The 26,574-nt window shown below is 36.6% G+C and overlaps 2 protein-coding genes across 3 annotated transcripts in view; one reads left to right on the forward strand and one right to left on the reverse strand.

Annotated features, from left to right (window-relative positions):
• LOC103505443 overlaps positions 1-4,597 on the forward strand; it is an 8,005-nt gene extending 3,408 nt beyond the window's left edge. For both annotated transcript variants that reach the window (XM_026820755.1, XM_026820764.1), the window contains exons 3-4: positions 4,137-4,228; positions 4,416-4,597. In XM_026820755.1, coding sequence (XP_026676556.1) covers positions 4,137-4,228; positions 4,416-4,522 — 199 coding nt within the window. In that variant the 3' untranslated portion in view covers positions 4,523-4,597. The remainder of the gene's footprint in view (positions 1-4,136; positions 4,229-4,415) is intronic.
• A 390-nt stretch (positions 4,598-4,987) lies between these two features.
• LOC103505452 (segmentation protein cap'n'collar) overlaps positions 4,988-26,574 on the reverse strand; it is a gene marked incomplete at its 3' end in the record, with an annotated part of 78,893 nt that continues 57,306 nt past the window's right edge. The window contains 14 exon segments of the mRNA XM_017442366.2: positions 4,988-5,221; positions 5,641-5,814; positions 6,327-6,547; positions 7,240-7,368; positions 8,279-8,449; positions 8,787-8,906; positions 9,047-9,093; positions 9,863-10,053; positions 10,056-10,093; positions 10,455-10,557; positions 11,004-11,128; positions 11,479-11,503; positions 11,776-11,900; positions 12,347-12,614. Coding sequence (XP_017297855.2) covers positions 5,000-5,221; positions 5,641-5,814; positions 6,327-6,547; positions 7,240-7,368; positions 8,279-8,449; positions 8,787-8,906; positions 9,047-9,093; positions 9,863-10,053; positions 10,056-10,093; positions 10,455-10,557; positions 11,004-11,128; positions 11,479-11,503; positions 11,776-11,900; positions 12,347-12,614 — 1,959 coding nt within the window.

A 26,574-nucleotide genomic window follows, 5' to 3' on the forward strand; every position in this document is an offset into this window, starting at 1 on the left:
AAAAAAAAAAATAAATAAAAATATGAAAAATGATTTTGATAAGGTGATAATTTTAAAAGTAAAAGTTACGACCAGTGCTACGTGTGTAGGGATAGCAATCCCGCAAGCTTTTGAATCCCGCGGGATCTCACGCGGGATGTGACCAATTCCGCGTGGGATTTTGCGGGATTTACAAGTATTACCCGCGGAATGCCGCAGTTCTAACACTGAAAGTATAACCCTACCCTACCCAACCCAAGAACACCCTACCCAACCCACAACATTACCAGTTTATCAAACGGTATACAAGGAAATGAAATATATCAACATTATCAACTCTTTCAAGTCTGGGAAATTTCAAATTTATGTATTACCATAACGAAACATTAAAACTGAACAGATATCATTTCTGGTTTCAATTTCAATAGACAATTGAGGACAGTGACAAAGGGCGTATTTGGCCTAAAAAGACCTTTAATTTGATATATAGGTCGACTAGGTTTGGATAAGTCCTTCTATGGGGACAGACAGACCGACCGACAGACAGACGAAACCGAAGCGAATACAATAGTCCGTCCCCTATACCTTTTATTATTAGTAATAATAAAGGAAGGACGGACTAAAAATCTATGTATTTCGTGTTAATATAGGCCGAGCGGCGCTTCGAACTCTTGACGCGCCTCCCGGCACGCTTGATTTAGGTACCTACCTAATAATGTAATAATACTATTAAAATTAAAAATTTAATTAATGAAGATTCTTAATTAAATAATTATTCCTCGATAATTATTTTAGTTTTATTTTAATACTATTAAAGGTTGGGTGGAACAGCTCCTCTAGGAAAATGTTTCCACCATAAGTTAAACAATATGACAATGTGTTTACATGTTTCAGAGACCTCCTGGATTCTGACCCGATCGTCCACCCTAGCCGCCAATGTGAGCGGTGCCATAATCAACTCCCTGTTCGCCCAAGGTCTCCCTGAAACTCAATACCAGGTAACGCAACAATCCAACTGTGAAGCCCGAAGAAACAGGAAGCCCTTCTTCTCGCCGCTAGCTTTTGCTCAAGTAAAGAATGATCGTGAAAAATTCGATGAGGTTGCTATAAACCCAGTTTGAAGCACCAATGGGAGAGGGTTTCAAGGTATTAATTGTGGGAGATGGTGTGCTGATCGACACAATCATTGGGCGAAACATGTCTGTAGTTTAATAAAACCATCCCTTCTATTCCAAAATTAAGTGTATTAGTTTAACTTTTTCTTTGTAGGTATTACGTACCGATCAAATTCGATAGATACGTTAAGTTTTGTACTTTGTAGATCTCTATTTATATCTAATCGTAGCATAGAGTTTCATAATTTTTAGACAGGCAGCTTTTTTTTATGTTTTATAACATTTTCTCCGTATTTAATGTTCGTATTTTAAGTTGCAGCTAATGTTCCTTTTTCCTTTACATAATTGAAATAAATTATTCACTTTTTACAAAGAAATAATTTTCATGTTCAATGTTGTCATTCTATAGAACTGTAACTGCTAAGGTTTTGTCGTTCCGAAATCGAAGAGAAAAGGAAGACAGGATAGGAGAAGCCAGCCGTTCCGAGAACGAACCTTATCCCTTCAGTATAAATCTCATCTTTTTATACATGAAAGTTAACCAATTATGTTACCTACTAACTATGATGTATTTCACTCGGAAATGTTCAGAACTTACCAAAACATACCTAATGACGTTATTATATATTAATTTTTCACTCGGAAATGTTCGGAACTTACCGAAACTTATCCCATGATGTTATTACGGTATTTTCACTAGGAAATGTCGGAACTTCTTACTTACTTACTTACTCCAGGGTCTTCACAGACCGCGAGGGTCCTTGACCTCCCCCACCAGCCTTCTCCATTCTTGCCTGTCCTGGGCGATGGTCTGCCAATCTTGTCGGATTCCAAAGGATTCGAGAGATTCCCTGACACCACCTTCCCATGTGTTTCTTGGGCGTCCAACAGGTCGAGGGTTGGAGTATTGTAGGTCGAGGGTTGGAGTATTGTAGGTTCATCTTTTTAAACATAATTGAAATAAATTATTCACTTTTTACAAAGAAATAATTTTCATGTTCAATGTTGTCATTCTATAGAACTGTAACTGCTAAGGTGTTCCGAAATCGAAGAGAAAAGGAACACAGGATAGGAGAAGCCAGCCGTTCCGAGAACGAACCTTATCCCTTCAGTATAAATCTCATCTTTTTACCAAGAAGATAAAATGAGAAAAATAAAGATTTCAAAACATTGAGCAATATCATGACCATGATGGTAAAGAGTGTATTCCATTTTATTTCAATCTATTTTGTATTTACATACGTGAAATCAGAATCAGAGTAGTACATAAACAAAATAAAAATTGAGCACCCTGTAAGTAAAAGATTTTTCTGCCCCGGGTTACACTGATGAGTTTAAATTTACACCCATATTCTTCTTCTTACCATGACCATGATGGTAAAGAGTGTATTCCATTTTATTTCAATCTATTTTGTATTTACATACGTGAAATCAGAATCAGAGTAGTACATAGGTAACAAAATAAAAATTGAGCACCCTGTAAGTAAAAGATTTTTCTGCCCGGGGTTACACTGATGAGTTTAAATTTACACCCATATTCTTCTTCTTACAAGAATTTTCCTATTTAAATAGGGTCGGCGCTTCTTGTCAGTCTCTTCCAGACAGCCCTATTGTGTACCTGTTGAATTTTTCTCACTCATTAAATTTCTGAAAATGTTTATTCTTACGTCAGACTTATCTTTTGCAATCTTCACATTGCTTGTCAGAGCTTTCTCAAATCTACGAGTATTTCACGGATCAAGTTGTAATATAATGGCTGAAGTTGTATGACTTTATGGTGCTGAATTCTGACAGGTTAATTCTTTGGATTAAGTTTTTCAGATCATCTCAGGTCACTAAGGATCAACTCAGAAGTGTAGCCCCCGGTCAGAACCAATATAAATAGAGCTATGGATTAGGTAGGTATCAATGATTTTCTAATGATCTAGCAGGTCTAACTTGTGTAAAAAAAAGTAACAAAATTGAATGAAATTCTTAGGTTGACGGGAAAGTGCAGATGAAAATCTACGGAGGTTGTGGTAAATCTTTTTCCTTTGTTTTCTGGTACTAAAGGGGCATCTAATTAACCTTAATATAGGATAATGTTTTTTTTTTTTTCCTTTTTATAATCATTTATGATTTTTCCAATAGCTACTTTGATCCCAACACCAAGTTACAGAGTTGAATTTCTCAATTTATTTTCTTCTAATGTCCAATTTTACACTTGCACTTATATCCCATGCCAAGTCTTTTGTTTTGTTACATCAAGTCTGCAGATAGGAAAATTGTGAAGCCGCACTATTAGTGGAGCTAAATTTCACGTGCAAGTAAAGGGGCTTTACAACACTCTCGAGTTATATGCTCAGACAGAGTCAATCTTCTTTATTAAACATACAAAAATATTCCATCTTGTATCCTATGTCAATTACAAAATGAGAAATCATAAAAATATATGAATATAAACAAACAGAAACATCCAAATAAATAAATATTGTTGATAAAACTAATTACAAAATGTACAACGAGCAATAAATAAAATACATTAGGTAGTCTTCTTTGGTGAGGGACACGAAAACATTTCTTGCATTTTTTTTTTTTTTTTTTTTTTTCTGCCTATGAACCTGTCCTCTTCTTGTTTTTTTTTTTTTTTTTCAAGCAGAAGACGGCATACGATATCGGTCTCGGCATTCCTGCTGATTAGCTCTAGGTAGTGTCCACAAAAATTGCTAATAGGCTCTCAGCTTTACCACAAATAATTAACTCATGATTTTGATTAGACTCATTACAGTTATTTTTTCGGAGTTTTGACCTCAGATTTGGATTTTTCCCAACTTTTTACATAGGAACCGACCATTTATTCATAATTTTTACTCATTTGCAACTCCTCCATTTACAGGCGTTTGTTAACTAATGATTTTGAAATTTTTGAACCTCCCCTGTCAAGCTTGAATAGGTAGTAGGTTAATTTCTTACTGTCATTCTGCCTGATTTAAGGTAGGTATTTATATATTAAATTTAAAACATTCTAATATTTTATTCTACATAAAAAACTGTACGTTTCAGATTTGGAAAAAATCACACAGGCGCTATCAATGCCGACTTTGTACCGAACAGAGCTGAGTTCAGAATACATGGAACATGGGCAACATGGCGCTGTAAGTTAGACAAAAGCCTTTTTTTTCTTCTGAAAGTATTTCGCTACCCTAGAAAATTTTGGTTTGAGATAACGCCCTCGTAAAGGCTAAAATAAATTCCACAAGGAAAAAATTTTGACCTCGCCGAGAACCCGGACCTCCGGGGTGTAACTAAACTAAATTGTTTCTCTTGAAATTTTTATTCTAGTTTTGAGTATTCCGGTGCAGACCATCACAATTCTGGACACAGACTACACCAACTGGGCACTCCTGTGGTCTTGTCAAGATATGGGCCTCCTTAATAAACGTGAGTAAATTAATAACCTCCTTTGTTTAAATCCACTCACGCTCAGACTGTCTGACAGGGAGCAGTCTCACAACCCTAGGGCTTAACGTTGTCAATGACGTTAAAAACAACCAAGGTCTGTCAGATGTGGCGGGCCGAAAGCAGCGTGGCCGTCGTTTAGCAACCCTAGTTAGCGTGGAGGGTAACGCGCATACCTTGTAAAAGCCAAGTCGCGGATTCAATTTCCGCTCGGGGCGGATTTTATTCTAAACAGATAAGGTTCGTTCTTGAAACGCTTGGCTTTCTCCAATCTTGACTTCCTTCTCTCTTCGCTTTTGGGGCGATAAGACATTAGGAGTTACAGATCCTTCTCTCAAACCTCATTTTTATATAAGTGCTATAATTTTAACAAGCTGGGTCCGTCCCTCCGGGAATTTTTTAGCCCGTAGTTTATTCGATCATGGTTAAAGAATACCTACCTTTGTACCTACCTCGAAAAATTCGATCTATTCCTTGCGATGATCATGATAGTCCTTGTGATGTTTACTCCTGTACTGGTGACTGTGGTTGTTATCCAGGGTGCTATTGTCCTTACTAGAGGTAGACGGGTGACCCTGAGATGCAAGGTGGGGTGGTTGTCGGCGTACTAGCTCTACATTGCCGTCGTTCGTTTGCTCCAGACTAAATTCGAATGGGGAGTACGGGTTGCCGTCTGAATCACGGAGCGCCTGCAAATCAAATGTCATCAAATTAGTTTAAATTGTTGTTGTAGCGGCGGCTTTAGCTACAGCCGAAAGGTGATGACAAAACAGAGATTTTCATCAGTATTGCTGTGGTTGTTATGCGTTTGCAATATGCAATAAATATGACAAAATAGAGAGTTTAAATTGTGAAGAAGTTTTGTGGCGAAGCTGCAAAACACTAGTTTAAATTTTGAACAGGCTTTCAGCTTCACCACAAATTAAAGGGAGCGGTAAAGCTCCGCCCCGCCAAGTCTGTAATAAATATGTTCTTCGAAACCAACCTTAGTGGTGTAGTGGTTAGCCCGGTGGGCTTTGAATTTGGAGGTTGGTGGTTTGAGTCGAAGTAGCGGGCAATTAACCTTAACACAGTTACAATTCCTTTTAATTAGCTCTTAGACACTTACATTGAACACATGCTTGTACAGCTGACTGAACTGACTCTTGACTCGGCTACATTCCTGACTCAGGTACTCGTGTTCTTGCATCAAATGTCGCTTCTTGTCTTTCATTTGTTTCACCTCGTCAGCCAGACTGAGGATTTGGTCCAGCTTGCGTTTCCTGCAGTTCTGGGCTGCCACCTAAATGATGAATTAGAAGAAAATCGAGTAAGAATTGTATTCTCTATTTATTCGTGTTAGTTATCAACCTAAAAGAGATAGTGGTTACCACTGTGGCCTTCGGATCTAGAAGTTGTTGAGTTGATTAGTAGGTAATATTTTCGCCTTTTGGTAACCTCCGTGGCCGAGTAAGTATCACAAGGCTTGCACACCAGATGTTCCGAGTTCGATTCCCGTCAAAGTCGAGGTTTTTTCGCCTCTATGTGTTTGGAATACGGGGTGCACTAGCCTCGTGAGGACACCTCAGTATCTATTGTAATCGAGTTGCGAACAGTGAAGGCATTACCAGAGTAAAAAGAAAATTTATAATGTTGACAGTTGACAGATTAGCAAATGGAGGTTCTTAAAAATACTTTAGCTCTAGGTAGTGTCCACAAAAATTGCTAATAGGCTCTCAGCTTTACCACAAATAATTAACTCATGATTTTGATTAGATTTAACAACAGAAATCACACTCAAAGCTTCTCACTTACCTTATTCTTACCACGCCGTCTAATGTCCCGTATCAGACTGAGTTGGGTTTCAGATAGGTCATATTTGGATAGCCGCTCATTAAACTCGTCCATGGGTAAATTAATTATATCGTTCACAGGGATGGGAATGTTGAGAGCGCGGGCCTTCTTCTCGTCTCGCGTCATTTGTTCTTCTTCTGACTTGCGGGCCGCGAAATCCACCATCTTGAGCTTCTCAATATCTGAGGGAAGAAGAAATAATTATATATTTACAAAACATATAAACGAACTGTCAGCCTCTGGCTGGTTGCTAAGAAAAAGAAACATAAGGACAGGGTTTCATGAAATTTCGTATCATTAACGGAGGAGTTAGATGTGCTGATGCAAAAAAAAGCCCACTCCGAGGCTTAGGTGTAGGGGCAAACAGCCCTAGGGGATGGGTTAAGCTTCTACCAATCTACGAGGAGTTAAATACTTTACAATTACAAGTGATCTTCGACTGTAAGCCCAATGTGATGTGTACTCTATGGAAGTTGCTTAGTGTAATGTGTACATACATATGTAGTATGGGTATGTTCTAAATGTCGAGATCTTCCACCAGTAGGACATTTTTCTTCCCAATATACGAGGAGTTAGATAGTTTACACTTAGAAGGGATCTTCGACTGTAAGCCTAACGAGATATGTACTTTATGGAATTTGCTTAGTGTCATGTTGTACACACATACATATGCAGTACAATTAATATTCCTTTTGAAGCATATGGGTATGTTGCAAATGTCTTCCACCATTTGATTAGGACATTTTTCTTCTCGCACCTCAATATTTTTTCCTACATTGTCATTGCTGGCTTTCAAGGCAGGACATAAGTTTAGGTGTGAGGAATCATAAGGGCATTTAAAAAACATGAAGGACAGATAGGAGATCTCACTTACATTTTGCCGTCTTGTCCTTGCTATAGTTCCGAGATGTGGCACCCAGGGTTTCTGGCGCTAGTGAGGTCGAATGAGAGCTACTGTACGTGTGGTTATGAGATACCAACTCTGACAGGCTAGGCCGGTGACCTGGGAACAAAAGCGAGAGCATTGGGTTTAGTAAACGAAGTTATCTTGGTGCGTTAATATTGTTCCCTTTATCAAAACAAATTTTCAAGAAATTTTCTCAATCTATTCCTTTTTACTTTCCATTACCCTTACGTATAGGGAACCTATACAAGGTAATGAGAAAGTATTGCAATCGGTCCATTTTTTAGTCCGTCCTTCCTTTATTATTAAAATAGTAATAAAAAGGTATAAGGGACGGACTATTGTATTCGCTTCGGTGTCGTCTGTCACTCTGTCTGTCTGACCCCATAGAAGGACTTATCCAAACCTAGTCGACCTATATATCAAATTAAAGGTCTTTTTACCAGAAACACGAAAGTGGTGGTGCAAATTTTGTCCAGAAAACCATGAAGCAAAAAAAAAAACGGTTTTGGGGGGATTTTTGTCACACTTTCTCACACAAATGAGCTCTGATCTCGAAATTTGTTGCGACGACCTATAAACTCAAAGCGAGAAAGTTTTAGATAACACTTCAGTCGATAATTAAAGACCGGTTTTGGCGTCACCTATGTTAAGCTACACCGAGCAAGGCCAATAAATGGATGGGTGACTTCAACACTATATTGGTAGTTATTAGGAAACATTAAAAGGAATAAAGGGAGAACGGGGTCTAGTCATGATTTTAAATCATTACATGAAAGTAAAATCAAAAATCAAATCAATAATAATAATAAACTGAATACCTATTAAACAAATTAGGTAGGTACATAGGTATGCTTTAAACACGATCGAATAAACTACGGGCTAAAAAATTCCCAGAGGGACGGACCCATTTTTTCCCCCCTTTTTCTTTTCTCTTCTCCAGAGAAATCTGTAATGATGAGAAGATTAACCATGTTAAGTAAGCATGCCCCAGGAAATGTGTACTCACTTGTCCGGGCAAAGTCAGATCGACAACTATATTTGACGTCATCGGATGAGTTATACTTGGAGGAGCAGGAGGCTGCGTCCAGCATGGGTAACCGAGCCGAGTCTGTGTCGTTCATTTCGAACTTGATAGCGGCCGAGTCCACACTGGAGATGTCACTCGATGTAGAAGCAGCTGCAAAACAGAATAGAATTATATGACATTTATGGTTTACCAACATTCACACTCAACACTGGCGGTTGGTTGATAGACGGAAAGTCGACACAAGACGGCGGCGACCAGGCTTGCTGGTTCAATAATTCCGTGGTTGTAGCAAAATATCGTGCGCTAAGCACGCAAAGGCAGAGCAAGAGTCATGATGAAAACCAAGTCTACTTTAAGGACGCTCGCGCTCGGGTGTAGGACTTCTCCGGATGGTCTATATCCGAATCTCATGAAAGGCACACCAAAAGAGAGAGAGATAGGTTTTTGAACTCATAGGGTTTTCGGGGAGCTCTAATAAAAGGCTTACCGGTACTATTGTGGTCGTGGAACAGGCGTCTCCCATAGAGGTGATACTTCTTCTGCGCCACTGCAGGTGGTGGTATCCTATGTGAACCGGATGAGGCAGGACTTTCACTCCCCATGGAGTAGAAATACTGGTGCTCAAAGTAGACCCGTTCAGTCATCAAAGTAGGTATTATCAGTTTGTAATAAAACAGGTACATATGTAGGTGTTTCTAAGATGTAACATATGATTTTTGGCTGCTGAGCAAGATTCCCCCATGGAGTGCGAATGGGATCGCAAGTACATGTAGTTGTCATACCAGCGGTACTTACTGAAAGGCATACCCAAAATATGTTGTGTTGGTTAAAGTACCTAACAGTTGGAATACATAGATATAGACACTTATGGATAGCAAAAATCATCACAATACATCAGAATAGTCTACCAAGTTTCAAGTAAAGGACTCAAAAGTTAATAAAAGCATGTGAACTCAGCCTCGTGAGGACTTGTGCTTGTTCTTTTCAAGCAGAGAGAATCCTTTGAAACTATTAGCTAGCTAGGCTGGTTAGGGTTAGCTGTTCTTCTCCCTGTTTATAGTCGCACAGCCTGACGCTAGTCTACTCTGTGTTTAACGTCCCCTAGCTAAAAATCATCACAATACATCAGAATAGTCTACCAAGTTTCAAGTAAAGGGACTCAAAAGTTAATAAAAGCATGTGAACTCAGCCTCGTGAGGACTTGTGCTTGTTCTTTTCAAGCAGAGAGAACCCTTTGAAACTAACAGCTAGCTAGGCTGGTTATGGTTATGGTTAGCTGTTCTTCTCCCTGTTTATAGTCCCTGATAATGGGACTAACATGTCCTAATTCGACAGTCTAAATAAAGCACTAATAGTCGCACAGCCAGACGCTAGTCTACTCTCTGTTTAACGTCCCCTAGCTAGACAATTTTCAGGTTCAGGACGAGCCAATTAAACATGGCTAGAGACCACCAACCTGGTGTATGGCTAATAAAAGAGATATTTTCTCTATGACCTTTCGGCTATAGCTGAAGCCACTACAACAGCAACAACTTCAATAAAAAAAGGCAAAGGTCTGCTCACCTATATTCGGCCGAGTAATGATCCCCGGGGGTGTGACCCGAGTCGGAATTAGTCTCCATCCATTCGTTATCCGAAGATAGAGATGGCACCCTTTCCGATCCCATGGAACTGACGGCAGAATCTGAATCCGTGCAGCGGTCATGAGGAGCGACTCCTAGACTGGGGTCGCTCCTGTGGTCAGATTCGTACTGGCTGTCGAGGTTACGTTGTCTAGCATGTTCCCGTACATACCTGAGGGGAAACAATAAAATTACCTACCATGAGAATTGTGAAATCTAGTATTAAAACCATTGTAAAACAAATTATATCAAAAATAAAGACAAAATTTTCAATTACAATAGAGCTTAAAAGAGAATTGTTTCATAGAGATTTAAATTTAACATTTATCTAAAACTGGTAAGGTGTTTAGTGACAAGGGTTTTACCCTTCATTTATTAGTCCGTCCTTCCTTTTTACTTTTGGGAAAGGAGCTTTTTATTATTATTATTATTATTATTATTATTTATTTTTTATTTGCAGAAAGATTTTGGAAAATTACGATTTTTTTAATATATCACTCGACCGGGCACTGAACCGCGGACTTCCTACTCACTTTCATTCATAGCCATGTCCATAAGCTGCAGATCTTCATCGTTCAGAATGGACGGAAAGAAGTTTTCAGTTTGATTATTTAGACTTTGATTTGAAATGTTGTGCTGAAACAGAAATACAACACTACATAAAGTACAAGGCAAATAACAGTTGTAAAAAAAAAGGTCCAAATGGTCCTTATCCAAAGACCATTCATTACAAATGAGTTCTTCTAGTATCGAATCCATGACTGATATTTTCTCAAGTCAACCATACCTTTTTTGTCGGTCCGTCATGTCGCGTAGCCATACATGTACAGTTCATTAGCTCTGAAACATTTGTATCGAATCCATGACTGATATTTTCTCAAGTCAACCATACCTTTTTTGTCGGTCCGTCATGTCGCGTAGCCATACATGTACAGTTCACTAGCTCTGAAACATTTTTCCCCCTGAGAAATTACTGCTTGATTGTAAACTGTCCGAATTAAATCATCCAAAAAGGTACTCGTATTTTTGTCCAAAAAAGTTAAACTACAGGAGAATAGAAAAACAAAGATGGCAAAACATACCTGGTAGAAAACGGAATCATTGTCCATTTTGTACGCAGCCGCAGAGTTCATAATCGAGTGTTCACTATCACAATTTGTTAGGTTCATAGAGCTGGTAACCGCACTACCTAGATTCGGACTAGCACCTGGGGACACAAGACACAAAATGGGTTAATATTATACGTATTCACTGACACAAAAGGTGTTAAGGTGTATGATTAGGACCCAATTTAACATGGCAAAAAGTATTTAATAATATAAATATTATCTTTTGTCACAGACTCCCCCAATCCCAATGTCCAAAATTGTAAATGACACCTAAGGATATACGTACATTTCAGCAACAGCACATTTCAGTCTCATCCTGGCATAAACGAGGTATGCTCACACATAGCCTTTGCTGCTTAGAGTGGAAGTAAATAAATAAACGAGATATATTCTACTCTAAAAGGACGAGGTCTTATCTATATGATAGGGGGACGTATTGAGGTCTTACCTATATGATAAGGTTCCAAATGGTCCTTATCCAAAGACCATTCATTACAAATGAGTTCTTCTAGTATCGAATCCATGACTGATATTTTCTCAAGTCAACCATACCTTTTTTGTCGGTCCGTCATGTCGCGTAGCCATACATGTACAGTTCATTAGCTCTGAAACATTTTTTTTCCCCCTGAGAAATTACTGCTTGATTGTAAACTGTCCGAATTAAATCATCCAAAAAGGTACTCGTATTTTTGTCCAAAAAAGTTAAACTACAGGAGAATAGAAAAACAAAGATGGCAAAACATACCTGGTAGAAAACGGAATCATTGTCCATTTTGTACGCAGCCGCAGAGTTCATAATCGAGTGTTCACTATCACAATTTGTTAGGTTCATAGAGCTGGTAACCGCACTACCTAGATTCGGACTAGCACCTGGGGACACAAGACACAAAATGGGTTAATATTATACGTATTCACTGACACAAAAGGTGTTAAGGTGTATGATTAGGACCCAATTTAACATGGCAAAAAGTATTTAATAATATAAATATTATCTTTTGTCACAGACTCCCCCAATCCCAATGTCCAAAATTGTAAATGACACCTAAGGATATACGTACATTTCAGCAACAGCACATTTCAGTCTCATCCTGGCATAAACGAGGTATGCTCACACATAGCCTTTGCTGCTTAGAGTGGAAGTAAATAAATAAACGAGATATATTCTACTCGGACGTATTGAGGTCTTACCTATATGATAGGGGGACGTATTGAGGTCTTACCTATATGATAAGGGGACGTATTGAGGTTTTACCTATATGATAGGGGGACGTATTGAGGTCTTACCTATATGATAGGGGGACGTATTGAGGTCTTACCTATATGATAAGGGGACGTATTGTTCAGGTCTCCCATAGGCGGAGGTAGGGTAGCGTTGTGTATAATAGCTCCACTCGTATCATGATGTCCGTGATGATAGGACGTCATGTTAGGACTATACTGGTGGTGTAGGCTGTAGGAGGTGGGATAGGAGACGTTCTGGTGGTCCGTCATGAGGTCTTGCCACCGCTGGTGATGGTGTTGAGCCTCCCCTGGGGCACTGGGAGGGGGGATGCCCAGCGCTGAACGCACATATGGTACTCGGCCCTGAAGACAGATAAGAGGAAATGAGTAAAAACGCTATGGCGAAGCCGACATTTTTACCAGTTAAATCTAAGAAAAAAATAAAAAAGAGAGAAACAATCAATAAATTTTATTGACGAACTGCCCAAAGTTTGGGTTGCCGGAACAACACATACTTCACAACCCAACCGAAGAACCCAACAAAATTCCAGTTGGTTACCTGACCATTGTCATACCCAAATACTCTTGTTAAAACAAATTATTCATTTATTTATTTTATATTTTCTTCAGCAAAATCACATGGAGTGTTATTATTAGATCGATATTTATACATACATGTTCTTTAATGTTATAGGTGATCGTAGTAACGACATTGTAACAATGCAAGAGGAACAAAAACGTTCAGAAAACATTATCGCTCTCCGGGATTTGAGCTCAAGTTCCCTCATTACTTCACTTAGGTACCGAAAACCCAGAGGCCTGAAGATTATAACGCACATCACAAGTCTCAGCTTCTCATTTGTCTAGGAAGAGCCTGCTATACCAGCACATAGATATGATTGATGACTGCTGGGTTTCTAATAATAGGAGGTGTACTATTCTCTCACACTATACCGAAGTAGTTGGACACAGGGTAGTTAACAAGTTGTGCAATGTTTCAGGCCCTTTAGGCACAGGGTAGCACGAAATAGAGGCAATATTTGAGGGTTCTGTTGACTAATATTGATTTATGTATGACAGTTATTGACTCCGTATTGCGCCATGAAAACCTTATAACCATAACTTATGAATTATTATTATTATGATCTGCAAATAAAGGTTTATTTATTAATTATCCACAAAGTTAGCTTTATTTGTACATAAGTATAGTCTCAAACCTGAACTCTTCCAAGTAATGTAGTAAGTCTACCACACTACAATTAATGTAATCAATCTCACACTAATCTTGTAATCCTGCTCTCAGGGATAAATTCACAGTAGTTAAAAGTTGAAACGTCCTTTCACCACTCAATTAGTCCGAGTCACTTATCATTTCAATTACCACCTCGGTAATCCAGTAGCCAAAGTAAATTAAGCCCTAATATATTGCGGCTATTAATTCTATTTTTTAAACCTAAATAATGTCATATTCACATGATTTGATATTTGATGGTGTCCTTGGTTTTAGGTTGCTAAATAAAATATTAAACCCGTTCAATTTAACCTTACAAGGTGCTCTTTGAACAATAGGTGGCTGAACTGATTATGATTAGCACACAAATTAAGGTAGATAGATCTCTTGTAGTGATATAATCCATGATAACCTTTTATTCCTGAGAAAATGTCTAGAAATACTGGTGCTCAAAGTAGACCCGTTCAGTCATCAAAGTAGGTATTATCAGTTTGTAATAAAACAGGTACATATGTAGGTGTTCCTAAGATGTAACATATGATTTTTGGCTGCTGAGCAAGATTGTGCGTTGTAAGTAATAAACATTATATATCAAAGTGTTAACATAACTAGGAGCATTATTTCGTTACTTCAACAGAGATAATGGCTCTTAATTGCCGCTAACATTTCAGAATTTTGTTGAAATTTCCGTCGGCATTAACATTCACGTCTGAAATGTCTCCTTGTAACATTACCATGTCCATTCACACATCTGTTTTATAGCCAACACTTTCCGTCGGCATTAACATTCACGTCTGAAATGTCTCCTTGTAACATTACCATGTCCATTCACACATCTGTTTTATAGCCAACACTTGTAGGTAAAGTGAAAGTATTTCATGTTGGATCTCACTATCAATTTTACAAGCTACCTGATGAACATCAGTCCGATTTGGTTCCCATAAAATCGGACAGAAATCATCTGCTAGTAGCTAGTTACCTAGATACAAGTGACTTTCTTTTAACTTGTCTCGGACAATAAGACATGGGAAGATGTGACCAAAACAAGAGAACTCTTTGCCCTCAAAGTGCTGCAGTAAATTTTGCATTTACCAAAAGAACTTTGCTTAGGAAAACTGGTGATTTTCGACAGGGTTAGGTATTCTTGACGCCTTGTTGGGTATTCTCAGAAAGCGAAAGTCTTCCTGAAGAAAACCAAACTGAAAAACAATGGACAGACAAATGACCATTCATCCTGATGATATAAACGCATAGGCAGTAAGCACATTTCAATGAATAATTGAACAACGAAGCTCATGATAATTTTAGCTTTTTCAAGGTGGAAGGGGTCTCTAGAACTATAGGAAAAAGTTCTTGACTGATTAAAAAAAGAAAAAATGTTTAGAACTAGAAACTTTTTATTCTAGAATAAAGGACATATTTGACTTGACCAAAACCAAGCAGCTTCAGATACTACAGAGTCAGAAATAATAGATATTTCAACTAGTCATAGATAAATCTACTTGAGTCAACAACTACTTAAAAATATTAAACGAACAATTTGCATCTTCAAATCTTCCATTTTAAGTGGACACTGTTTATTTAATCTCTTCAGTTATCTTTCCCATCCAGCCAGCCTGACGTGTCTAGCTCATTATAACAATATGTCTACTTCTTTATTTATCTTGTGGCCTTTTATTTGTTTAATATTTATTATTCTATCTTTACAATCTGGATTTGAGTGGTCAGACATGTTGGTATTAGAGGAGGAAAACTGAGTTTTACCATACTGACCGGATTTTAGGAAAAATCACCTATGTATATGAAAAGGTAGGTACACATTTCATGGGGGAAAAGATTTGTCTTGTATTGTGTATTTAAGTAGGTATTTAGGATTTAGGGAGCCCTACCGAGCCCTTCCTTAGCCACAGAAAAGGTAATCCCTCTTTTAAAGAAAATACAATTTGTCTTGAAAAAACATTCAGTCAAATAAAGAATTTGTTTCACAGTAAACTACTCCTATTATATTGTTATTGTTTATAATTGTATTCACATTAGTAAACATCTCCAAGATATTCGTTGTTCATTTTCATAGCTTCTAAACACCCACATTGAAGCCATTCATATTTCAGGTGCTTACAATAACAGAAACTTGAACATTGTACCTGAGCTCACAATGAATCATATTCTGACACTGATGTACCCAAAACATTGGCTGAAGACAAATTTCTTCACTCTATTGACAAGTTCAGGGCCTAGAACTAATTGGAATAGTTGACCAAACTCTTTACCTTAACAGCAACTTGAATATTCATGTCAACAAGTTAGTTTTAAATTTGAAAATCAGCAAAAAGGTCATTTGACTGGAATATTTCTACAAGAAGATCTTACAATAATAAATTGCTAAATTATTGGATTTGAAATATTTGAATGAATGTTTTGAGTACCTATTACTTATTCATCATAATCTCATTTGTTGTCTACAGATCTTTCATGATACATGTGTGGTAAAGCAACGTCTTTTATGTCGAGAAGTAAACTGGTTTCATTTATATGAAAAACAATTGCCAGGTACAGCAACAATTCTTTTCAAATGTTTGTTTTGTGTTGGTGTTGGTTTTTTTAACACTAATTGTTTGTTCTTCTTTCATTTATCATTTCAATGTCTATGCCTAGGCTAAACATGGTTGCAGTGATTTTAAATATCAATTTTCGTATGGTTTAATGAACTTTAACAGTCAAGTTCAGTCATTCATTAAAGAAACGCACGATGATAGTATAGGTTTAGTGAATTGCTCATTCACTCAGAGAGGAAGTCATACAATTTATGTGGTTCATTCAAGCTAATGAACTAAAAGTCAACATGAACTTTAGTAGGTTTCTGTTTCTAATAAGTAATAACGTTCAATACAAGTAAGATTATAAGATAGGCATGCTACGACACAGACCACATGAGTCTAATGTAGCAGTTGTTTCATTTTTACAAGATAAAAACGGCGATGAAACACTCATCTTAAAAAACAACTAGAGAACTAAAAGTCAACATGAACTTTAGTAGGTTTCTGTTTCTAATAAGTAATAACGTTCAATACAAGTAAGATTATAAGATAGGCATGCAACGACACAGACCACATGAGTCTTAAAAAAAAAAAAAAAACTAGAAACACATTTATCACACAGATAGCGGAGGGTAATAAAATATGACCAATTCTTCCCCTTGAATCTCAGACTGTATTTTGCTCACAGGAGGAACATTAAAGAACATGGTTATATTTACATAGCTTACAATATTAATTGCTATTGTCTTATGAGGTCTCCTGTGATGTGCTGGCCTTTATCATACATCTTGTCATATGTTCAATGAGATATACGTAATCACAAGATAATTATTTACCTAAGAGATTGATGAAGAATAATTAGTCAGCGGGGAAAATGTAGGAAAGAGTAATAGTGGAAATGATTAAACGAAGAAAAAAGAAGCGTACGCTAGAGTGTGAAAACAAGTTAATCCAAATGATACATGAGCAGTGAAGTCCTTCAGGGAAGTAACATCTTCGGAGCTTCGGACCAATGTACCTACTTTGGCAAGAGCGATCTAAATTTGTGTAAAGCCACATCTTGCACTATACATAATTTGAAGAAGGAAAAATCCAAATTATGACATCTAATCCTCAAACTAAAGGTTAATTTTTTTGAGATAATAATTACATGAGGTTTTAATTAAATTCATAAAACATTTTCCATGTCTTATAGAAGAAAAGATTCAAAGAATTGAAGATGAAAATATAAAACTCAGAAGCACCAATCGAACAAAGGATGAAAATGACAATAATTGAGTATTTTGAAAATAACGAATAAATAATGGGAAGCAAAAACGAAGACAGTAAGCTACTAGGCCAACTACGTGATGAGGTAGCATATCTTCCACAGAGCTGAAACCTCAAGGCTACTGATTCCGTAAATCAAGGGAGCTACTTAACAAAATTAATTGTTCTAATAGCACATCTTCAATCATAACATGTTGAAGAAACACAAGTGTCATCAGACGCATTATCACCTCGATTAGGCAACCTCATATGTATATCTACATAATAATCATATGTAATGATTAAACTCAGCTGGAACAACCCTGAAATGGGTGATGGTCACTCAAAACAAGACAAATTTTAACTCATTTACAAGCGCTAGTTGAAGAGGAAAAAATAAATAAATTTTATTCGTGAAAGAACATTTCAAATAACGTGCTTTGAGCTTTTGTGGAACCTGAAAATTTATAATTTAGTAGATTAATTAAAGGCGCCAAATTAGTTTGGGGGGCATGTTTCGGATTGGTGATTAAAAAGATGATTTGTGTAAATATGAAGGAAAATACGTATATATGTATAGCAAAACCAAAAATAGACTTTTAAAGAAGGTAATTTTAAACTTAGAAAACACATGACTGCGATTTGCAAACTTACTCCTAAACTTGCCACTTTACGAAGTCTTTTTTCAAGCTGTCAAGAAGCTGAGAGCAACTTGAGGCTATTCTTGTTTAATGGACTCAAATATGAAGATATCATTAGATACTCTCTGATGTTGATATTATTGTTAAGAAATAGTCCGAAGGAACATTATGAAGCGTTAATTGTCTTTTTGGTGTGATTAACTATGTTGGAGCAAGCCCATGTTTGGGGATTTATCAGAGGAATGTCGAATAGCAGAAGTTATGTGATTATGTGGTTGGAGTACACTTTACAATTTGTTTCATACAGTGGGCTTGGTTACACTAAGTTATACAGGGGCTTTCATGCATTGGATATTTTTTCCTTGAGATGAGAAAGCACTGACAGCAGGCAACTGAGAAGCCTTTCACAACATAGAACAAAGGGAAAGATGAAGGAGACCAAGAGGACCATTAGGGCTAAGATGTATGTATTCGGCAGAGTACGATATTATAAATAGACAAGGCCATTGAACAGTTTCGATTCTTTAGCAGTAAGTTTCCTTTTGCTTTCTCTCGTAGGCTTTACCTGCCTTTGCTCTTAAAAAAAAAAAAAAAAAAAAAAAAAAAAAAAATGGCCAATACTGTCCTTCAATGGAATGTCAACGGCTTGATAAGCCACTTAAATGAATTAAAATGTCTAGTTAATCGCCACGCCCCTATCGTGGTCGCTCTCCAAGAATCCCACTTAGTTCCTACCAAGAGTGTCAACTTAAGAGATTATACTTTGTACAGAAAAGATTATTTAGATGGTACTATAGCCTGTGGTGGGGTTTGTACCTTTGTCCATAGCAAATATTATTCCAAAGATTTGAACATAGTGTCCAATTTCCAATGTTTAGCTGTTCTAGTCAAAGTTCCAAATTTCAACCATCAACTCTGTATTTGTAATACCCCCTTTTCCTTTAAAAAAAAAAAAAAAAAAAAAAAAAAAAAAAAATACCCCTTAATTTCATTTTCTTTCACTTTGCTTTGGTCCCATTTTTTTTATTATTATTATTTATTATTTTTTTTTAATCATACATTCCAACAAATAACAGTCATGATATTAATCATGAAAAAAAAATAATAATATTAAAAAAAAAAAGAAAAATGTGAAAAGTTTTACAACCCATTCAGCACATTGCTGTTGTCGGGTTGTAATTTTCAAGGGTAAATGTTTAGGGTGTGTCGAACTAATAATAAGCTTTCGAAATATTACCAAAGTTTTAGGCACATATTATGTACCTAGGAGTTGGAAACATGAGCACCTAATAGATGATCATAATATATAGTTTACCAGTATACCCAAGCAACGTTGTAACTTTTAATATCCTCAGGCGTTCGTCTTAATAGAGTTTTCTTTTTTACGAACTTTACTCTTTTTCTCTCTCCTTACACTAATGTCTTTATTAAGAGAGATTAGGTCGGTTTTAATGTGTAAGGTGAGGTTGAGGTGTTAAGAATAGTGACTATCTTGTACTATTATTTTACACCGAGTTGCTTATGATGCCGCGATGTATATGATCAAGTTTAATGTTCTTTTGTGTACATTCCGAGTTTGTTACAACTGGACAATTGCTTTTTAATTGCTCGTTAATGGCGCTCATGAGTGCAACTAAGGCAAAAAGAAGAATAGGTTCAAATTTAGAAAATAATGTCTAAGAGGGGATAAAAAATGTCCAGCTTTTGGGATGGATCGTAGAAAAATATTTCCAGATGAATGAAAGAACTAGGACGACACCTACGTTTTGCGAAAATAGTAATCGCCACATTAATTTTTAAGAATTAAACTGCAAACTGTATGTACCACAAAATGTCAATCGTATATTATATATGATCAAGTTTAATGTTCTTTTGTGTACATTCCGAGTTTGTTACAACTGGACAATTGCTTTTTAATTGCTCGTTAATGGCGCTCGTGAGTGCAACTAAGGCAAAAAGAAGAATAGGTTCAAATTTAGAAAACAATGTTTAAGAGGGGATAAAAAAATGTCCAGCTTTTGGGATGGATCGTAGAAAAATATTTCCAGATGAATGGAAGAACTAGGACGACACCTACGTTTTGCGAAAAAAGTAATCGCCACATTAATTTTTAAGAATTAAACTGCAAACTGTATGTACCACAAAATGTCAATCGTATATACAAATAACAATGAACCTGCTCTAGTAGTAAAACTGCCCTCAAAGTGCTGCAGTAAATTTTGCATTTACCAAAAGAACTTTGCTTAGGAAAACTGGTGATTTTCGACAGGGTTAGGTATTCTCGACGCACAAAGAATGAACATACATAAATGTTTGATTTAGAGATTGTCAATATTAGCTACCTCACAGTTATGTTTACTTTAAAATCTGAAACCCCTAGTAATTACTTAAGGACCGCGCTCTGATTAGAGGCAAAGGTGATGGGGCTCCTTAATGTTCCATCATAAAAATGAAAATACATATACTGTGTGTTTAATATCATCTTGGTTATTTGATTATTTCTTTTCATGCTTTGTTTAGACTCTTTAGACTGCTGGGGTAAAGAGACTTTTTAGCTAAATTCCCTGTAGAGATGAGCTCGCGTTTTCCTTCCCATTATAGCTTTCTTCACTTCAGCTGTTTCATTTCCTTTAGGTACCTTCCTATTTTCAAATAGCCCGGTATAGTCTGGCAGGCAGTAAAGGTATGGATGGGCAGGTTGCCGGTTTGACTGTTATCGGCGCCCGCGGAAGGGAGACAGTACCGCACATGATTTTCAGGTGCACAAATTTTCTTTTCATAGGGACATGAGGGACTTTTTCAATATTTCCCTTCATAAGTTTGCTGGGTATGGATGGGCAGGTTGCCGGTTTGACTGTTATCGGCGCCCGCGGAAGGGAGACAGTACCGCACATGATTTTCAGGTGCACAAATTTTCCTTTCATAGGGACATGAGGGACTTTTTCAATATTTCCCTTCATAAGTTTGCTGGGTGTATCTTATTATAATCGAAAAGAGCAAGAACGCAACATGTTGGATGTAATAAGACTAAATAGCTGAAATCAAGTAGCCTTTTATACTACCCAAATTACAAGATAAAGCTTGGGCCACAAGTAGTACTCAAAAACTCGACGTTTCAAAGAAAACACGCTTTAACTGTGAACAGGCTCCAAGTCTGAGGAGATGATGACATTGCAAAATATTTCATGTTTCTCACAATGAAGAATTCGCTAGGATCCTACGAGTACAACAGAGTTCTACTGACCTAGAACTCGAGTCTTCTAGCTGGAAGAAAAATGATCAAAACAAGAGAGAGGATGTGCAGAAGAAATCTCCTTTCGATATGAGATATGCAAGGAAAAGCTTCAAGCAAACAATACACAACTGATGGATGGACAGGCTTTTTCTAAATAGATTGTACAAAACATAATCAGCCGATTAATCATATATGATTCGTAAAAATGCAAGTGAAACGGCTTAGTAAAATACCCGTACCTTGATTATGAAGAAGGTATTGTTGTTGGTTGGGGATTTCTTCTTTTGCAAGCAATGTTGTCTTTTTAACTGAAAAATGTGTTGCACTAATAACAATATCTACTAGTACATAAATATGTCCACCAATACATATTATTAGGCCTCTAACATTAAAGATGGATGAAGCTGCCTGCAGAAAATGTCTATTCTGATTGACTTGTTTCATTGATAAGTCCTATCAAGTATCAAGTGATTGATCAAAGCCAATACACACCACCTGGGGTTGTAACTTTGTAAGGCAACTTTTTGCCTTGTATTACTTTTGTCATATCCTGTATAGTTCTGATTGTAGTGCGTAGTGTGTGTGATTACTTGCAAATGTTTGGTAGTTAGGGTAGGTCCTTATTTTGAGTCTCATGACATGGCGTTATTTGACTTTGAGGTGGTGTGGAATATCTTTATAGTAACTGACTAACTGTTGAAATGTGAATGCGATAATATTGTTGTGATATATCTTTGCCTGAAATTGCATTCAACAAGTCGATGGAATCGTAGCTCGTAGTAGCATGGTAAAGTAAAACAGTCCTTTAAATTAGTAAAGATGACAAAACTCCCATATTAATGTTCCTCGTATATTCTACTGGTGGAGATGACAAAACTCCTGTCTCTCAGTATGTTCTATTTCAATATTAGTGGAGATGGCAAAACTCCCATCGATCAGCATTTCCTGTTTTAATGTCAGTGGAGAAGCAATGATCACTGTAGGTGGAGGTTTACAGTTTAGCTTTTATTAAAACACAAAATAAACTCTCTTATAAGGCCAACAAACGTTAGGATGACCCAAGTTCAGCTAAAATAAAGATATACAAACGTCACTGTCAGCCTGAAGTATCAAGTAACATGCTTAACAAATATCGAAGATGAATGATGGACATGAAATTAAAAACAAGTAAGTGCTCGGGCAGTGGAATATTGAAATGCCCCATCAAACTGGACAAACCAACAAATAAGTTCTACAATATTCAGGTATCTCACAGTGATTACTGTGTCTGTGCTTACTCAACTTTGGGATTTGCTGTGGTAGCTTCTTTAGGAAGAAATGGAATTATTAGAGAACCGTTGAAATACTACTAATTTTGGTGATTACGGAATACGTCTGAACTTCCGAAGACTTTCGTTTGAGTTTTTTTTTAGGTTTTTAAAAAAAAAAAAAAAAAAAAAAAAACAAATGCGGAATATCCACGGTAAGAATAGATTGATCCATTAAATTTGAAACATTTAAACTATACTGAATTTCAAATTTAGACCATGATAAATTCGAGAGGTCTTTGTCAGGAACTTAAGAAGAAATCTTCAGGAGGAATACCAACAGAATGTGCAGTCTGCACCTCTACGTGTGTTGCAGGCTTCATCAAACGATTTAGAATTCTACCATTTGGACATCGTTTGAAGAAAGTGATTGACACACCTGTGACACCAAACTTTACAGTCTCGTAAGGTCATGTCGTGTTGGAGTAAAAGACAAAACTGACAAAGCGAGAAAATCAATATTGATCCGGAAACAAGATATCACGCAGAACCCACAACAATCTGCAAAACCTTGATGCAGGGGACTCTGATGGGACCTGATAAGGTACAATGTACAATTCGTACAATCCTATGCTAAATGTCCGTGGTTCAAATCTGGAAAACATTTCATTGTTTTGTTTAAAAACTTATTGGTCAATCCAAGGCTAAATACTTTTTAGCTAGATTTTTAAAGAACCACTAGCAAGTAGTGTCCTCTTAGAAATGTTACACACGGTAATATTTGAGGACATAAGGACAAAATAACAGACAAAGATAGAGGGCTCTCTTCAAGAGCCTTGTAACTAAAGGGGACGTCTCCCATGTCCGAGGTATAGGGGCGGGTTTTCATCATTAAAAAAAAAAAAAAAAAAAAAAAAAAAAAAAAAAAAAAAACAGATGATAAAGTGACGAAAAATTGATGAAAAATAACATTGTTTTCAAAGATTTTCTCAATATTCGTCCGAATTCATTCACGTAATTTCATAGAGCGAACTATAACAACGAAGACCTTATCCTCTCTCAAAGAGAGGAGGACAGGATAGGAAAAAGCCACCCATTCCGAGAACGAATCAGTCTAGTTTAAATTTCGCTCCGGAAGGGAATCGAACCCGCTATTTTGAAACATCCTGTATTAGGAATTGTTATTTGTTATTACTGTGAAGACTCCTGTTCAGTATTATTACATCTGAATAGAGACAGAGAATGATAAATGACCGCTAATGGAGCAGTTGCAGTTGGGTAAAAATTATGAATAAAAGGTCGATTCCTACGTAAAAAGTTGTGAAAAATCCAAATCTGAAGTCAAAACTCCGAAAAAGTAACTTTAAAAGGTCGAAAATTCAATTTTTAATTGCCGTTCTAATTAAAAAGTTCAAAGAGTTGTGACGTCAGACTTAATGACAAAATGCGCAGAAACGCTTGCGCACAAACAAACAAAGCGGGAGTCATGAGTTATGACGTCATCGCCTACGGGAGCATATGTCGTGACGGCAAACTTTACGATTTATCAGTATTATTTAAATCGATTTATCTCGGTATCTAGAAGTCGTAGAAGAAAAAGAAAAATTCCGTTGGTCCTCATTTTTCCTGCTCTATGACTTTGAAACATCACACAAGTAAGCGCAACTGATCTATTATCTTTTTCTATTATTCTCGCTCCAAGTAGTGTAAAAGCAAAGGGATGAATCTCTTACTATCAGATAGGTATGTCGCAACTGATTAATTATCTCTTTCTATTATTCTCGCTCCAAGTAGTGTAAAAGCAAAGGGATGAATCTCTTACTATCAGATAGGTATGCAGGTCTTTCAAAATAGGTAAAGTCTACAATCTAGTGATGAACGACGAGACAAAAATGGATTTAGTTTCGTCCAGTGGAAAAATTGCGAGACGAGACAAGGCTATGTCTCATCTGTTCTCGTGGAAATACGAGAATTTCTCGTCTGAAGTCTTTAAAACCTAACAATGAATCGGCCTATTCGTATTATGTAATGGTGTAATGGGAATACCTACAAAGGCACAAAGTAATATACGTAAACACACATTTATAAATACAAACAAAAAAGGGGATCAAACATCAAAAACTCAAAAAATATGTTGTCCACAAGGTGAACGGAACACCCAGTAAAAAAAAAAAAGAACTGTTCCTTACAACTTTAAAGTGGTAAATTTATACACAAAAGTGTGCAGGTTATTTTTACTTCCCTAAGCGTGATTGCACCGACACTATAATTATGTTTCTGTCTATATGATAATGACTTAATTAGTAATTACTTAAGGACCGCGCTCTGATTAGAGGCAAAGGTGATGGGGCTCCTTAATGTTCCATCATAAAAATGAAAATACATATACTGTGTGTTTAATATCATCTTGGTTATTTGATTATTTCTTTTCATGCTTTGTTTAGACTCTTTAGACTGCTGGGGTAAAGAGACTTTTTAGCTAAATTCCCTGTAGAGATGAGCTATTCATTTTTAGTCCGTCCTTCCTTTATTATTACAATAGTAATAAAAAGGTATAAGGGACGGACTATTGTATTCGCTTCGGTGTCTGTCACTCTGTCGGTCGGTCTGTCGGTCTGTCTGTCCCCATAGAAGGACTTATCCAAACCTGGTCGACCTATATATCAAATTAAAGGTCTTTTTACCAGGAACACGAAAATGGTGGTGCAAATTTTGTCCAGAAAACCATAAAGCCAAAAAACAAAAAAAAAAAAAAAGCGTTAATTGTCTTTTTGGTGTGATTAACTATGTTGGAGCAAGCCCATGTTTGGGGATTTATCAGAGGAATGTCGAATAGCAGAAGTTATGTGATTATGTGGTTGGAGTACACTTTACAATTTGTTTCATACAGTGGGCTTGGTTACACTAAGTTATACAGGGGCTTTCATGCATTGGATATTTTTTCCTTGAGATGAGAAAGCACTGACAGCAGGCAACTGAGAAGCCTTTCACAACATAGAACAAAGGGAAAGATGAAGGAGACCAAGAGGACCATTAGGGCTAAGATGTATGTATTCGGCAGAGTACGATATTATAAATAGACAAGGCCAAAGAATGATAATAAACTGAATATTAAACAAATTAGGTAGGTACTGATTTTCTCTAATCACGATCGAATAAACTACGGGCTAAAAAATTTCCGGAGGGACGGACCCAGCTTGTTTTAGTCTCATTCGAGCGGGATAAACAAGATATAAGCATTCTATTCAGACTCTTTAGACTGCTGACTGCTGGCAAGAAAGATTTTTTTTTTAATTGATTAATGGCCGGGACCATCACAATTTTTAAACTTGGTTAAAGTATTAGTTCAAGCAATCTGATTGGTTGATTTTTAAACTTTTCTGTCAATCAGATTGTTTAATCAAAACCAATTTTTTGCCCATCGTATGCATACGCATTAGGTATCTACATAATTTGAAACATTTTTTCACAAAACTTACAGGCTTGGCCATACAATATCGATTCCAATGGCAAAAATTCATTACAAAATGAAAGAAAAGAAAAACAGTATATGTAGTTACGAGTAAAACACCTTATTAAAAAAAGTTCAGAATGAAACTTGAAATATTCTAAATCAGATTTAATTTAATACATCTCATTTATTTATTTAACTTTCTTAGCAAGAAAACGAAAGCCGCACTACAATCTACAATGTTGACACCACTCAAGAGAACTATCACAACTAGGAGTAGGTAAGTATGTGGACACTTATCGAAAAGAGGTTTTCAGCCAGATTTAGTAGGACATAACCTATGCTAATTATCAGCCGAAGAGAAAGGGAGAAAAAGTTTTGTTTACTCAAGAACATGAGACAATTGAGGCGGGAAGGGTACAAAATATAGAGAAAAGAAAGGAAATTAAATAAGAGAAAAAATAAGGCTAATAACGTAATAACTAAATAATATACTATTAAAAGTTGTACTGTCCCTTACATGCGATATGGAGGTTGGGTTGGGGAAAGTTACGGATAAGGGTATCCGAAAAATTGGTGTCAGGCTAGACCTTTTAAATGTCCTAGTCTGCTACATACATAGTTATCTGAAGAACGATATCTCTTGTATCAAATAAACATTTCTTCCTGTTTAACATATTCAATTAACACTCAAATGAATAGTATTTTAATTCTTATTAGACCACAAAACTCT

Source organism: Diaphorina citri, unplaced genomic scaffold (genome assembly GCF_000475195.1).
Source record: "Diaphorina citri unplaced genomic scaffold, Diaci psyllid genome assembly version 1.1 scaffold9, whole genome shotgun sequence".
In the NCBI taxonomy this organism is placed as follows: Eukaryota; Metazoa; Arthropoda; class Insecta; order Hemiptera; family Psyllidae; genus Diaphorina; species Diaphorina citri.